This window comes from Durio zibethinus, chromosome 13, assembly GCF_047325235.1.
Source record: "Durio zibethinus cultivar Kanyao isolate XHJ-2024 chromosome 13, ASM4732523v1, whole genome shotgun sequence".
NCBI classification, from domain to species: domain Eukaryota; kingdom Viridiplantae; phylum Streptophyta; class Magnoliopsida; order Malvales; family Malvaceae; genus Durio; species Durio zibethinus.
In genome coordinates this window covers 10,582,801-10,599,954 of record NC_143174.1, presented here as the reverse complement: position 1 = coordinate 10,599,954, position 17,154 = coordinate 10,582,801, and the positions used below count along the sequence as shown (strand labels likewise).

The window sequence follows — 17,154 nt, the reverse complement described above, 5'->3', positions numbered from 1 at the left end:
TTTTTTTAACTGTAAATTATCAAAATTATTATAATACACTTTACCATAATCATGTAAATGCTTTTATGATTGTTTCATAGTAAGTTAACATAACCCCTTATTATAATTATGAAAATACTTTTATGATTATTTTATAATAAATTGACATATAATATTTTATTTGAAAATTATTATAATATTTTTATTAAATTATGTATTAAATTTTAACATAATATTAAATTAATCATATATTAAATTATTAAAATACCCGTATGATATTTTACTTGAAAATTGTTATAATATTCATATTAAATTTTAACATAATATAAAATTAACTTATTATTAAATTAACTTATTATTAAATTTCTAATCTCTCATTAAAGTTACCAAAATGCCCCTATGCTTATTTGATGAGAAGTTAACACGTTTTCTAAATAATTATAATACACATTCTACCATAATTAATCAAAATTACTATAAATCTTCTTATTATAATTACGAAAATATCCTATGATTATTTCACAAGAAATTGACATGTGAAATTTTATGTGAAAGTTATTATAATATACATATTAAGTTATGTATTAAATTAATTATAAATATATTTAAAATAATTAAAAAATCATAAATAATAATAATAATAATAATAAATTAAAAAAATCAGCCTAACTTAACGGCGGCTATTTCTAATTTTTTGCATAGAAGATTATCCATCAACTAAGAACTAAATTATAGGATGCTTTAATATTAAAAAGTTTCTTTTTCTCAATAAATAGTTACTACTTCTCATTGATGATTAGTTAGTGTTTTTAAGCGTGGCGGCAAACTCAATAAATGTTGTTTGGCCAAAAGGAAAAAAAGAAAATTCCAAATATTGTGCTTCCATTACACCGTTTGGTAATTTCCTGGAGAGAATATGGATTAGGCCCAACTCCAGAGGACAGGGAAAGGGAGGACCCAAAGTCTAAACGAAGTGTCCGCGGCCCAGTATTCAAACACGCGACCTTTCTTTTTGTTGTTATCATTGCTGAAGAAAATCTGGTTTCCTTCACATATATGAATTGATCCGCTTAGAACATCAGATTATATTAAAAAAAATTATTGAATTTGGGTGGATTGTTTTGGATCTACAAAAAATTTGATTTGAAATATACGAAACGAATAAGCGCGATGTGTTTGAAGATATTTGTGGTGGTGGTGGTGGGTTTGGTTGCATCAGCTCAGATTTCTTTGGCATCCACGGTGCCTGCTTTTCTGTGGTCTCCGGTGTAAGTTTTTTGTTTCTTTTTCTTTTCGTAATTTTGATTTCATTGGATCAAAATCATAACAATTTAAAATTTCTAGTTCAGGCTTCTTCTTCATCTGAAGAGGTGCAAATTGGGATCTCATTTCTTTGGAATATTTTTGTTGGTGCTTACAGCTTCTTTAGCATTGAATTGAAGAAATCTTTAAATTATCAGATCATGTCTCCAAAGGACCTAGCCAACTCTGTTCTCTTTCAAGGCGGCTGGTCCGACTTACTGGTATTTTGCACTTTCTTTTCCTTAAATATTATAACCATAGTTTAAGTTTGCTAATTACCTTGATTAATTTGCCACTTTCGCTTTTGTTTTTAGTGCTCCAGGAGTAAACATGAACACCTTGTTGATCTGGCAATTGTTTTTGTTGGTAGAGAGGTAATATTCTTGGAATGTATATTATTTCCAAAGCTTCAGATGCAGCCTCTAATAAGCATTCCTTTTCATAAACTATCTGAATACGTAGTTTCTTTATCGCTAAAAGGAAAGATAATAATAGTAATAAGCAGCTTCTTCCTTTTTTTTTTAATTAATTGTTTATTTCTTTTAAACTATACTTGTATTGTGCAAAGTGAATTAATGGTACACAAATAGGTTTGCAACTTTCTTTTGACAAAAATCAAGAATCCAATCGAACGAGCTAAAGTATTTAGCATATTGGATGATGTAATAGAAACATAAATACCACAATTTTGTTGATTTTTCATGTCGGGATCTTTGATATAAATATGGTTTTGATGGTAGTGCTGCTAATTTCTGCTTATAAATGTCTTATTGCAATACTCTCACTCCATACAAGCTTATGTCAATACTTTCAGCCTATACGAGTTTTATTGATTCATTCTTTCTTGAAGGAGTTGAAGGTGCATTTAGTTCACTGTTTTCTTGTGATAAACTGGATTCACTGCTAGCAATCATGTCCATGCAACTTTAATATTGGCTTTATTCCCTGTAGTTGCACTCTTCAGATGTTGCTGGAAACAAACATGTAGAGCCTGTGAACTTGCTTAAGGTAACCAGAATTCACCTGATTGCAAGTTTCTTCTTTTATGTTAGATTTATTGGTTTGGGTTGTTAATTACATTAGATTCTAGTTTCCTGCTTTTTGATTATTAATTCCTACCGTTGAACAGGTCTCTTTTACCAGGTCCAATTTTTCAATGGCATTTCCATATGTTGCTCCCTCTGAGGAGGAAACAATGGAGAATTTGTTGGTTTCAGGTTTTAAGGAAGCTTGTAGGCATGATCTGGGAGTCAGTAATGTTGCATTTTCAGAATCATGCTCTATAGAGGGTGGAGATTTCCAGAAGCTTGCTAACTTGAGTTCAATCCATGTAAACTAACAAAGAATTTTATTTTAAATGCATTGCTACAAAATGTGGTGGTGTGGGAAGATTTTAGTATCTTCTTGTCTTCATATTATTATTTCCTTTACAATTTTCTGATAAACAATAAACAGGATCATCTAATTTCAAGGATGGAAAAGAAAACAAAGGGGGAGACTGATTTGGTTGTCCTATGCCATGGAGGTTCTCATTCTGCAAAAGAGCTTGACCAACCATACCCTGAGAGTATGCTATATTATCATGTGCCTTATTTTATTGAAGACATATTACTCTAAAATTCATTTATGTGTTTTTTAATTAAATATGTAGGTGAGATTATGAATGAAGTCTTGAGTTCTTTGGAGCAGTCTGGGGCAAAATATGCTGCTCTTTATGTTTCCGATCCTTTTAAGTCCATCCACTATCCTGGTTACAGAGAGCTTGAAAGGTTTCTTGCTGAAGGTACTGCAGGAAATGCTTCAGCCAATTCCACAGGCTGTGATGAGGTTTGCAAGATAAAATCATCACTCCTAGAGGGAGTTTTAGTTGTAAGTCTCTGTCCTTTTCCTCTACACTTTTCTCTTACCTCTGATTTTGCAACAATGCTTTTTTTGTTGTTGTTTATATACTTTCTCTGTCTTAAATGGAATGTCCAGCTTCCAAAATGGCACAAAGTTATAAGAATGAGGTGTGTGTATATATATATATATTACATAAATTACTATTTGTCTTTCTGCTTTAACCCCATTGTCACATAAGAAAACCTGTTCTTCTTTTCAACTCTATTTCATATATTAGTTTGCCTTTTGGTAATATTTATCTTAGTGGTAATTTGCATGAGAAGATAGATTGTTATTTATAGATATTTAATTTATATATATTTATTAGTAGTTTATTATACATTAAAGCGAAAGCTTTACACACCTGTCTACTCTTTTATATTTATTAGTAGTTTATTATATTATAATAAACAAAGAAAAAACTTGGTTATAGGTCTCGGAAGATTAGAACTTCTATAAAACACTTAATCAATACAAGCCTTTGCCAACCAAGCTAACTCCTGAATTTGATGCTAATGGTTATTGAATACTTATGAGTCATACTATGAAACTTTGGGAGAGAGCAATTGAATGTAAGTTGCCACGTGAGTTCACTATTTTTGAAAACCAATTTGGGTTTATGCTAGAACACTCCACAACAGAGGCGATCCACCTTTTGAGGTTTTTATTTGAGGGTTTTTGGGTGGGAAAGAAAGATTTACATATGGCATTTATTGACTTGGAGAAAGCATACCATAGAGTTTCTCGAGAGGTGCTTTGATGGGCCTTAATGAAGAAAGAGTCCCTTTTAAGTACATCAACATAGTTAAAAATGTGTATGCAGGAGTGGTAATGAATGTGAGGATGATTGGGGGGCATGGCAGATAGCTTCTGTATTACCTCAGGATTACATCAAGGCTCAACACTAAATCCTTTCCTTTTTGCATTAGTTATGAACGAGTTAACTGAACGTATTCAAGATAAGGTGCCGTGGTTTATGTTATTTGCCGACGATATAGTCTTAGTTGCAAAAACTTGTCATGCCTTTAATGTGAAATTAGAATTGTGGAGGAGTACATTGGAGTCTCGAGGTTTTAACTTAAGTAGAACTAGAACTAAATATATGGAATGCAAGTTTAGTAATCACAAAGAAGTGGTTACTAGTGTGACTAAGTTGGATGGTGAAGGAGTACCAAAAAGTAGCCGGTTTTGATATTTTGGATCTATTATTCAGAGTGATACTGAGATAGAAGCAGACGTCAAACATAAGATTCATGCAGATGGGTGAGAGGTGGTGAAGTGCGTCGGATGTGTTATGTGATCGCAACATACCTTTAAAGTTAAAAGTGAAGTTGTATAAAACAATTGTAAGGCCTGCATTACTAGATGGAACTTAGTGTTGGGCTATTAAGAAACAACATGAGAAAAAGATGAATGTAGCGGAGATGAGGATGCTTAGATGAATGTGTGATAAGACTAGAAGAGATAAAATTAGAAATGAAGAGATTTGAGAAAAATTAGGGGTAGTCCAAATGGAAGAGAAGATGAGAGGGGGTCGTTTATGATGGTTTGGACATGTGAAATGTGGGCCTAGCTATTGGCTAGGAGAATTAAGAATCTAGATCTAGGAGAGGTCAAAACCTCTAGAGATAGACCATGAAAGATATGGATGCCAATAATAAAAAACGATATGATGGTTAAGAAATTAGATGAAAAGGTGGTTGTTGATAGAAATGAGTGGCGCAAGAGGATTCAAATTACAACCTAATTTGATTCTCTTATTTGATTTTTCATACAGTCGACCCTAGAATATGGAATATAAGGTTTAGTGTGTTGTTGTATATATACTTATTCCTTGAACCAAAAATGTAAACAAGTAATACAAAAGTTATTTGAAGCCAAAAGCCTTGCAAATGGTAAAAGACCAACTCAGACACTAAGCACAAGCTTTTTTCAAAATGCACATCCCTCAACCTCATTCTTCACCACTTCCTTCTAAACTCCAGTCTCCACCAATTCCTTCTCTATCCTTTGACCTCTATTCCTCTTTGTAGACTGGTCTCATTTTGGTTCAACAGTTCCATAATCACATGTATTTTTTTTTTTCAATAAACCACATGTTTCTTCTTTTAATTTTGTTTTTGTTTTTTAAATTGGTCACTTATTTGTCGTATTCTTTGATTATTTTCAAATTAACCAGTGTTTGTGGTTTGGCAAAGAACATGTTGAATACTTTTTTTGATTTCTTTTTACTTGAATTTAGCTTTGAAAGTTGAAACATGTTTAGTCTCAGTGATTTTTTTTTTTTTTTTGAATCTAGAGTATAAGTATTCTGTATTTTTCATCCTTTAATTTGTTTTTGTTTTTTTAATCGGTCAGTTATTTGTTGTGTTCTTTGATTATTTTTTATTAACTAGTTTTTGTGGTTTGGGAGAGAAGATGTTGAAAGCTTTCTTTGATTTCTTTTTACTTGAATTTAGCTTTGAAAGTTGAAACATGTTTATTCCCAGTGATTTTTTTTGGATAAAGTATTAAGTATTCTGTATTTTTTATCCACTGTTCTCTATAAATTTTTTTGTCTTAGAAAATCCGGTTTGGGTAGTTAACAGGTATTATGTTTTGGGTCCAGGTACTAAAATTGATATTTCAGTCGGGTATTAATCAGGTTGAGGTATGGTTACCTAAAAAATAGGGGGTATCCTACTGTTGCCATTCCTAGGTGTGCCAAGTTCTAGTCACTGCTGGTGCTGACTTTGTCTACTTCCTTCCCTCTTATGTTTTTTTCTCAAAAAATTTATTAATTTCTTCTTGCCATTAAATATTAATAAATAAAAAAAGTAAATAAGCATGGTTGAGAAAGTTAAATTGGATTTGTGGGCCTCCAAGATAAGATTGGGAATGAGTGCATAACATAAAAGTTGTAGGTCGCGTGCATTGAGGACTAAATGAGAAACATGTTTAAGGTGCTTGGGTAATTAATGAGGTGACTGATAATGACCCTCTAAGATGATGTGATATAGTGGTGGATACTCATGTCAATAGGAAGTAAGGGTGTTTATAATTCGATTTTAATTGAATAATTAACCGAACTGATTTATTTTGGTTTATCGGTCGACCACCGAATTAATTTCGGTCAGTTAACGAAAATGATTTTAGAAAAATTTTGGTTTTCATTTAACCAAATTAACCGAAATTTTTATCGAAATATAACATAATCCAAATATAAAATAAAAAATACATGAAATGGATCACTTAGTTTCATAACTTGTTAGAGTTTTTAACATAATACTTTAGTATTTGAATATTTTATTGAATAATTGTATTTAGTTTGTTTAGAATTGAGAAATTAATAGTTTAAAATATAATTTAACTTAAATGTATTTATTATGCAATTAACCGAAAAAATTAGCCGAACTGACCGAATTAAATTTGGTCAATTAATTTTCAAAATTCGTAAATTCAGTTTGGTTATCGAAAATTAAATAATGTAATTTAATTAATTCAATTTTGGATAATTCGATTCAAAATTAACCGAACGACCGAATGAACACCCTTAATAGGAAGTGAGGAAAACCAAAGAGGAGATGGATATAAACAATAAGAAAGAACTCACTTGTACTAAGGTTATGATTCTAAATAGGGCACAATGGTAGAACGTGATACTTATAGCCAACCCTATGTGGTGGGAAACAACTGCGTTTGCTGTTGTTGTTGCTCTATATGGCTTTAAGTAATTGGTAATTTAACTAGGTTGCTGTAATAATTGTGCTAGTTGCTCTATTACCAGTAGTGACCAGTTCCCAATTGGATTTTTTTTCTTTTGAAATAGGGAAGAATTGAACTGTTGAAATTTGAAATTGAAAGAACTAAAACCAAGTGCGGCATAAGTGAAGTGGACCAAAACTGTTTATTGTAGCCTACATGAGTTATTAGGCAACTAAAAATCTTCCTTTGGTCCACATCTCCGGCTTAATGTTCTCTGCTTTTAGTTGCAGTAAGCTATTGTATTGCTTCCTTTCACTACTAATAATTTATTTATTAAAAAAAAAAAAAAAAAAAATCTCCTCCTATCTGGTAATAACGGTAAGAGTGGTGTTGACTGCTGCAGCTGTTTCAAATCCTTTGTTCAATTTAGTTTATTTTTTGTTATTATGAGTGTTATGATATAGTTACATGTAATTGAAAATGCATTCCTAACTTTCTATGTTGGTCTTTTGAGTCCTTGTGGTCTTATTGTTTGCTTTACAGTGTGATATATATGGGCTTCTGATACAGCTGCATTATATGATTTTCAGGGAATTGTGTTGCTTTTAATTTTAATATCAGGCCTTTGCTGTATGATGGGCATTGACACTCCGATAAGATTCGAGGCGCCCCAAGACAATTGATTGGATGTTTGACCTAGCATCTTTATGTTGTATTAAGGCTTCTCTCGTAGGGACCGGTGGTAGGTAATAGTTGCTAAGTAGTTTCAATGGCCAGGAATGTTACCATGTAATATTTATTTAATTTCTTAATTTGTTTTAATAATATTGGTAACAACGGAGAAAGATGGTATTTTTTTGGAAGTTTGTTTTGACTTGCTTACTGTGTGAGGAATTTGGCGAGTGGCTTTCACTTCATAGGCGCTGTTGACAATGTAATTATTGTGATTGTAAAGAGAATAAAATATGTGAAAGAGATGGTCTTAATCATTTGTCTGCGGATTTCTTCGAGGGTACTTATATTTTGGCAATTCAAATTCCATTTATCTCTGTTTAAGCTGATGCGAAGAAGCATATTATTTCCTAGTTGATCAAGTACTTGACTCTTTTTGAATGCATTATTCTATTGTCTTCTGTCGGTGGTTATATTTTCCAATATTGAAGGTCTTCTGGGTAACAATGGTTGATATTCACTAAGTTTAGGAATGGCCTTTAACAATGTTGAAGGTATTCTGAGTAACTGTAATTCCTCCACATAAACCATGTCAAACTCATTTTTTTTTCCCTTTAGTGAAAGTATCTAAATGGTTGATTGGTGAGCAACGGCCTCGATTATCTAAAAGCTTCTGGATTGGATTGCTTGTGGAACTGTTTCTTCTTATTGCTTATGGAGAGGCATAGGTAATGAAGGAAGTGATTTTGTAATCGCGTGTGCATCTAGCCGTTACTTGAAGAGCTCCGCTTCGCTCTAGTGATTTCCTTTATTACAAGGCCTTCATTTGCCCTGTTTGGCAGCTTTCGCTTATTTTTTGAATTAATTACCACGTTTGCTTCCTTTCTTTTCATCTACCTTTTGATTTCGCTTATTTATAAATTTACGATTATTAAAATATAAATTTTAAAAAATTTAATATTTTATTAACAAATCACACATTTGTCAATAAATATTACGTAAATAAGTGAATAAAAAAAAACTCTAAGTTTATTATATAAAATGTAAAATTGAAAATCAACTCAATTTATTCATAACTTTTTATTATCTTTTTGTTTCTATTACTTTTATTTTTGTAATGCTGCATTAACTCTTCATTTGTTTTGACTCCAAGCTTTGAATCATCATTTGCTATTCACAACTCACAAGTTTATATTTTCAAAGTTATATGTTAAGAAAACAAAATTTTTTATTTTTCTTTAGCTGCAATTTAATTCTTCGTCTCATAACATGTAAGATTTTAAATTCAATTGCTAAATACAAAATATGAAATTACACTAATTTTTTTTTAGATATGATTAATTATTTAATTGAATTTATTATTTTAAAGATTGATTACGTATCTTTAAAAAGTATAAGATTTAATCTACAAAATATAATTAAGTTCGCAAATATGTTTGCACGTAGATAAGACTATTAGCGTCCCGTAATGCCCATATTAAAAATGAAGCCAATTAATCTTACACTATCTTAAACTCGTCTTAATTAAATGGTTTTTCTATTCTAAATTTTATCATTTTTGTATTACTTAATTTGTTCTTTAAATAACAAAAAATCTTTTCCAACACTTTGGATATACCTTAACAAATTCTCAAACCTCAAAATTATTCTTTTTCAACACTTTCCAACACTTTCCATTGGAATATTTTTATTTACTTTCAAATTTGTACAAAGTTTACATGACAAAAAATTTTTAAACTATTTATTATTTTATTGAAAAAATAAATAATTTTTTATTGAAATATTCGATATTGGGAGAATTTTCACTTCTAAAAATTAATGAAAATTTACATGATATAAATAAAAAATAATTACACAAAAAAGTAAATTTATAAGTTACTATTATTAATTTCTCACTAACTTATATGTTTTTAGTTTTTATTATTTTTTATATTATCAAATTATTAAAAACCATGTTCATAATTTAAGAATTTAGATATACATAAGCATGTATTAAACGGATAAGGATCTTCAAAAGCTTAGGAGGGTTGATGCCCCTTTTTTAAAATAAAAATTGATACCATACACTTAGAATTTCTATAGTAAGTTTAAAATTATTGACTTTATTATAAGATCATTGAATAATAATCGTTAGATATACAAGAATTAATATAAGTCATTGATTATTTTTTAATTGTAAAAATAATTAATTATCTGTTAACATGTTAACTTAATTTAAATTAATTAACATTAAATATTATTTATTAAATAAAATAAAAATAATTTTATAACTATTAAGAATTTTCTTTTTTATTATTTTTTAAAGATTTTTTTCCTCTAACTTTTTCTTTCTTTATTGACTTCTACTTTTTTTATTAGCTTTTTTTTTTTAGGTTTTTTGAAATTTCATCTATTATCCTAAATCTAAAAAATAATTATAAATCAATAAATAAGTGTTAACGTAAAAATGTGAGAATAATTATAAAATTGGTATCAGTCGGTATAAAATATATTAGAAGTATCATAATGTAAAAAAGTGAGAATAGTCATAAAATTAGTGTCATTTGATATAAAATGAGTTAGAAGTAACGTAACACCCTAACAAAGAGTTTTGATAATTCTAAACGTAATGAAAGGTAACAACAATCATAAAAATATTATTATTGTAACATAAATAATTAAGTTGGCAATATAAAAAATTATTATTACAAATAAAAAATAATTTTAGATAGAAAAAGAGTTAACATAAAATAGTGAAAATAATCATAAAATTAGTATTACTTAACGTAAAATAGTTAGAAGTATTATTACACCTTAAAAAAATTATAATAATCATAAACATAATGAAAAGTAACAATAAACGTAAAAAGAATTTATTGAAATGTAATAAATTGGTAACATAAAAAAATTAGTATTATAAATAATTCTAAATAAAAAAATAAGTGTTAACATAAAAAAGTGAAAATAATTGTAAACTTGGTATCATTTGACGTAAAATATGTTAGAAATATCGTACCTTAAAAAAATTATGATAATTCTAAATATAATAAAAAGTAAAAATATGCGTAAAAGATTTTATAGTGACGTAAATAATTATGTTGATAACATAAAAAAATTATTATTATAAACAAATAATAATTCTAAACAAAAAAACTAGATGTTAACGTATAAAAGTAAGAATAATCATAAAATTAAAATTATTTGGCATAAAGTATGTTAGAATTGTTATAATGTAAAAAGGTAAGAATAATTGTAAAATTGATGTCACTTGGCATAAATTGGATTAGAAGTACTGTAATACCCCTAACAAAGATTAGTGATAATTCTAAACGTAATAAAAAATAAGAACAAGCATAAAAAATATTATTGTAATATAAATATTATTTTTGGCACGTAAAATAATAATTATTAGAAATAAATAATAATTCTAAACAAAAAAATAAGTGTTAATATAAAAATGGTGAGAGTAATCGTAAAATTATTATTATTTGACATAAAATAGTTAGAAATGTTGTAAACCCTTTAAGAAAAAATTATGATAATTTTAAACGTAATAAAAGGTAACAACAAGTGTAAAAATGTATTATTATAACATAAGTAAATAAGTTGGCAATGTAAAAAAATTATTATTACAAATAAAAAATAATTTTAAATAAAAAGTAAGATTTAATATAAAATAGTGAGAATAATTGTAAAATTAATATTATTTAACGTAAAATGATTAGAAGTATCATTACATTTTGACGAAAAATTATAATAATTTTAAATGTAATGAAAATTAATAATAAATGTTAAAAAATATTATTAAAACGTAATAAATTTGCAATGTAAAAAAATTAGTATTATAAATAAAAAATAATTTTAAACAAAAAAAAGTGTTAAGTAAAAATGTGAAAATAATAGTAAAAGTGGTATAATTTGGTGTAAAATATGGTTGAAGTGTTGTGATATTTAAGAAAAAGTTATGATGATTATGAATATAATAAAAAGTAAGAACAAACATAAAAAATTTTATTGTAACGTAAATAATAAATTGACAATATAAAAAATTTATTATTATAAATAAAAAAATTCTAAACTAAAAAATAAGCGTAAATATAAAAATATGAGAATAATTGTAAAATTGGTATAATTTAATGTAAAATATATTAAAATGTCATGAAGTAAAAAGGTGAAAATAGTTGTAAAATTGGTATCATTTGGCATAAAATGAGTTAAAAATTTTTAACACCTTAATAAAGAGTTGTGATAATTTCAAACGTAATAAAAGATAAGAACAAGTATGAAAATATTATTGTAATGTAAATAAATAACTTGATAACATAAAAGAATTATTATTATTATAAATACAAATAATTTTAAACCAAAAATAAAATTTTATGTAAAATATGAGAATAATTACAAAATTGGTATCATTTCACTTAAAATGGGTTAGAAGTGTTGTAGTACCCTAAAAGGGAGTTGTGATAATTTTAAATCTAATAAAAAATAAGAACAACCATAAAAAAGTATTATTGTAATATCAATAATTAAGTTGATAATGTAAAAGAATTATTATTATAAATAAAAATAATTCTGAACAGAAAAAAAGAGTGTTAATGTTAAAAAGTGAGAATAGTTGTAAAATTAGTATAATTTGACGTAAAATAAGTTAGAATTATCGTAACATATTAAGGAAGCATTATGATAATTCTAAACGTTTGAAATGCAAGAACAAATGCATATATATATATATATATTATTTTAACGTAAATAATTAAGTTGACAACAGAAAAGAATTATTATTATAAATAATAATTCAATAAAAAAATAAGTGTTTATGTAAAAAGGTGAGAATAATAGTAAAATTTATATCATTTGGCATAAAAAATGTGTAAGAAGTGTTGTTATACCTTAAAAAAGTCGTGATAACTCTAAATGTAATAAAAGATAAGAACAAGTATAAAAATATATTGTTATAACTTAAAATAATTGAATTGCTAACGTAAAAATTATTATTATAAATAAAAAGTTATTCCAAACAAAAAAAAAAGTGTAAACATAAAAAGTGAAAATAATCGTAAAATTGATATCATTTGACGTAAAATAGGCTAGAGCTATCATAATACCTTAACAAAAAGTTATGATGATAATTCTAAACAAAATGGAAAGTAAGAACAAGCGTAACAAAAAATTAAAGTAAAGCAAATAATTAACTTGATTAAGTAAAAGAATTGATATTTTTAAATTAAAAGATTTTAAATAAAAAAAATTTAATGTAAGAAGATGAGAATAATTATAAAATTCATATTATTAGATGTAAAATGTGTTTGAAATGTCTTATCCCTGAAAAAAGTTTTAATAATTGTAAATGTAATGATAAGAAAAGCATAAAAATATATTATTAAATGTAATTAATTAATTTTATTTCATAAAATAAATTGATATTCTAAAATTAAAAAATATTTCATTTTTATTTGTTAAATTAATAAATTAAATAAAATTTTATATATATTTTTAAAATATTTACTTGTTAACCTATTCTTCATTTTTTTTCTTATTTTTAAAAAAATTATATTATTTTGATAATTTCTCAGGATATGTCATGAAATATAATGATATCTAATAACTTAATTTTAAGGTTTATATATTGTGACTTTTAGACTTTAAATTAGTCTGGCTTGTTCCTTCCTTGAATTAGGCCCTGATGGGTGTTTATGTCTTTGCATAATTTTTGTTCCACTAAAAATATGCAAAGAAGGGCAATTGTAGACACCCATTTTTTAAACTGTAAGCTTTGGATAAGGCTAATAAGAAAAAAAAAAAAAGTACAAGCATAGTTTTAATCCTGTTAAAACTCTAAGATTAGGGGTTTAAATTTTGAAACTGAGATAAAAAAAGATTTTCTTTTTAAATGGGGATGAATAGATGACAAGATAGAGGATTTTGATTTTTAAATCCTTGTGTAATTTGTGAATGAAGGCCTATATAAGAGCCAGCAATCACAGAGCAAACACAGAGAGGAATGGAAAAAATAAAAGGTAATCAAAATCAAAATTTTTTTGAAAAAGCTATAATTTGTAGTATAATTTGCATTTTTTGAAAATTTTTTAGAAATTCTAGAATTAGGTTGAATTTTTCGATGAAAATTTAAATTTTTGGTGACTTTTTGTTGAAAAATCCAGTTTCTTGTGATAAAACCCAAAAAACTGATGATTTTTTTATGACATTTGATGAAAAATGATGATCGAAAATCACCTAGAGCGAGAAGCAGAAAGGTAGAGAGAGGAAAAGAAGAGGAAGTCTGAAAAAAAATGAAAATTTAATCTTTTATAGAACCTAAAAAATGATGTCGTTTTGAGTCAGCAACTAGGCAAGATTCCCGTGTTTTCCCTCGATCCGACCCGACTCGTAGTGCGTTGACCCACCAACCCGTTTCACTTAGCCCCTGTTGAGTCGTTGAGCCAAGCCGCACACCAAGTCGCTCTAACCGCACCTATCTTTGGAGCCACATTCCATTTCAGCCAAGCTGAGTTGCGTCAAGGTTTTTTTTATCTATTTATTTATTATCATTATTATTTATTTATTATTTTTATGCTTATTTATTTATTGATTAACTTGGAATTATTTATTTATTCAAGTAAGCATTCTTTAATTTTTCAATGATTCTCTTAAAATAAAAATTAAAAAAAATACTTTTAAGAAAAAGTTGAAAGTATCAATTTTACTTGAAAATAAAATTAAAAAAAAATTTCAAAAAATGTATTTTTGAGGAAAAGTTGAAAGCATTAATTTTCCTTGAAAATAAAATTAAAACAAATGATTTCAAAAAAGTATTTTAGAGAAAAAGTTGAAAGCATCAATTTTTCTTGAAAATAAAAATTTTAATAATATATTTTTTTGAGGAAAAATTGAAAGTATCAATTTTCCTTGAAAATAAAATTTTAAAAAAAAGGGCATTTTTAAGGAAAAGTTGAAAGTGTCAATTTTCCTTGAAAATAAAATTTTCAAAAACATTTTAAAGGAAAAGTTAAAAGTATCAATTTTTCTTCAAATAAAATTTTCAAGAAAAACATTTTTAAGAAAAAGTTGAAAGTATCAATTTTCTTTGAAAATAGAAATGTCAAAATGCTTTAAAGAAAAGTTGAAAGTATCAATTTTCCTTGTATAAAAACATGACTTTTTTTCTTATAAAACAACATAATAAAAAAGAGATCTCTATCAAAAGTTGAAGTATTATTGCTTTTTTCTTTTCTTTTCTTAAAAATTTTTTAATGTTAAATAATCCAACGATGGAGCCTTTGCAAGAGAAGCAGTAGTTTTCTTGTATACTTGTGAGGTGAGGGAATTTGCTTAATTTTCTACCAAAAGTATTGAAGTCAATTAAGAATAGTTTCTAATAATTAATTACTTGGTCAACTTTTTAAGGCTTAATGGATAACACGAAATTGAGCTAGTACTATCTTTTGATGAGCGTTGTGGGGGTATTATAACCTTCCTCACACGTAACTGTACTCTCGACCCTAGTTCTGGTTTCATAGACATTAAATCTACTTTTTAAAGGTACCTAAGTCAAAATTAGGATTTTTCTTTAAAAAGGGACAGATTCAGTCAGGTGGCCAATCGTACTTAAACAAAAAGATTGGTGGCGACTCCTCAAGTCAATGTCTAGTGATAGGTCCATAGATCTAGACATTATGATAGTGATAAAGATTCTATCCCTAAAATGTGTAAACCAAGTTCATGGAGCTTTTAGCAACAAAAATTCAAACTTGCTAATTTTATTTTTGTAAAATATTTTTAAAAAATATAATCTTTAGCGATAGAATTTTCATTGCTAGTACTTTTAGTGATAGAATATTATTTTTAATTTTTTGATTTAGTTAAAATGAGAAAAATTTTTAGCAATGGAATTTTTTGTTATTAATGTTTTAATCATTACCAATGGAATACTTTTAATGACTTGTTACTTTTTGAAGGAGTTTAGCGATGGAATTTTTATTGCTAAAACTCATTGTCATCTGTAAAAAGACTTTTAGCGACAAAAAACTCATTTCCATTGATAAAAAGACTTTTACCAATGGAAAATTCTATTGGTAAAAGTCTTTTTTTTTGTGAATATACTAGTAAATCATAAATATTTAGTAGTTAATTATTGAAAATTGAAAAATAAATCAATATAACTTAATAATAAATTAACGATAACTTAATAGTTAATCGATGATAACTTAATAGTAAATTATGAATAATTTAATATAAATTAATGATAATTTGATAGTGAATCATGGATAATTTAGTAATAAATTTGTGATAATTCTGTAATAAATAATCAAAAATTAAGTAGTAAATCAATGATAATATAGTAGTAAATGCATAATAATATAATAGTAAATCATTGATAATTTAGTCTAAATTATTGATAACTTAATAGTAAATAACTAATAATATAGTAGTAAATCACTAATAACTTAATTATAAATTAATGATAATTTAGTAATAAATTAGTTAATCATTGATAATTTTGTAGTAAATCATCAATTAATTAGTAGTAAATCAGTTATAATTTTAATAAACCATCAGTAACTTGTAGTAAATCATCAACCATTTAGTAAAACATCATTCATAAACTAGTAGTAAATTAATGATAATTTAGTAGTAAATTATAGATAATTGAGTAGCTAAAAATTGATAATTTGTAGTAAATCACTAATAATATATTAGTAAATTAAAGATAATTTAATTATCAATCATCAATAACTTTTTTTATACTTAAAGTTGTCAGGGATCAAACCTTGGTTATTAGTAGAAACAAAGCTAGAACTTTTATTTTGCGAGGTTATGATAAGCTTACTATGAACCTATTCAATAAAAAATTTAGTAAAAAAATTTTAAATAATGAAGTAATAATATTATTAAATAAAAAATTATATTATACTAGAATGCTTGGCTATGGGAATTTATTATTAGATACATGATGCACAAATTTTATGAATGATTACAAAGTATACATTAAAATTAGCAAAATCATATGAAAGATTACTAAAATTACATTATGAGGTTACCAAAATTTCATAAAAAAAACCAAAGTTTTATCAATGATTACAAAAATTACATTATAAGTTACTAAAATTCTATCGAAAGTTACCAAAATCTTATCAAATGTTATTAAACTTTTAACAAAGATTATCAAAACATATTAAAAGTTATCCAAATCAAAACTATACCAAAAGTTATCAAAATTTACTTGTAATATATCAAAATAAAAATAAAAATTTTATTATTTATCATTTTTATCATAGTATTTAAAAAAAATTATTAAATCAAAATTTTAGAGATAAAAATTAAACGTATATCACATATGTGCCAAAAATTAGTATATATAGAGAGAGAGAGAATGGATCAACTTATACCGGTGTAAAATTAAAAATTTTATAATTTTTAACATTTGATTTCAATAAATCTAAGGGATGAAAGAGATAAATCAAAAAATGAAACTTTTTTTTTCAACTTGTCTCTCACATCCCTTAAATGTATTAAAATCAATAATTAAAAAAAGTACAAAATTTTTTAATTTTACATTGGTGTAAGTCGATCTCTTCTCATAAATATTATTAGAAAAATAAACTTTAACTATCAAGAATTGAAACTTCAACATAACAGTTTCAAATTGTAATCTTA

The 17,154-nt window shown here is 26.2% G+C and overlaps 1 protein-coding gene across 3 annotated transcripts; it reads left to right on the top strand.

Moving 5' to 3' along the window:
• Positions 1–954: 954 nt before the first annotated feature.
• LOC111302807 (uncharacterized) lies at positions 955–7,835 on the top strand. Of its 3 annotated transcripts, none has more exons than XM_089741844.1 (8): positions 955–1,247; positions 1,329–1,502; positions 1,596–1,655; positions 2,233–2,289; positions 2,411–2,611; positions 2,737–2,848; positions 2,933–3,150; positions 7,437–7,835. In XM_089741844.1, exons 2-8 carry the CDS (start codon positions 1,443–1,445, stop codon positions 7,527–7,529), a joined length of 801 nt encoding a protein of 266 aa, XP_089597970.1. In that variant the 5' UTR covers positions 955–1,247; positions 1,329–1,442; the 3' UTR covers positions 7,530–7,835. The 3 variants fall into 3 exon arrangements, with proteins under 3 accessions (XP_089597970.1, XP_022754383.2, XP_089597969.1); XM_022898648.2 differs by having other exon boundaries at positions 960–1,247; positions 1,400–1,502; XM_089741843.1 differs by having other exon boundaries at positions 976–1,247; positions 1,400–1,502; positions 7,390–7,835.
• The last annotated feature ends 9,319 nt before the right edge of the window (positions 7,836–17,154 follow it).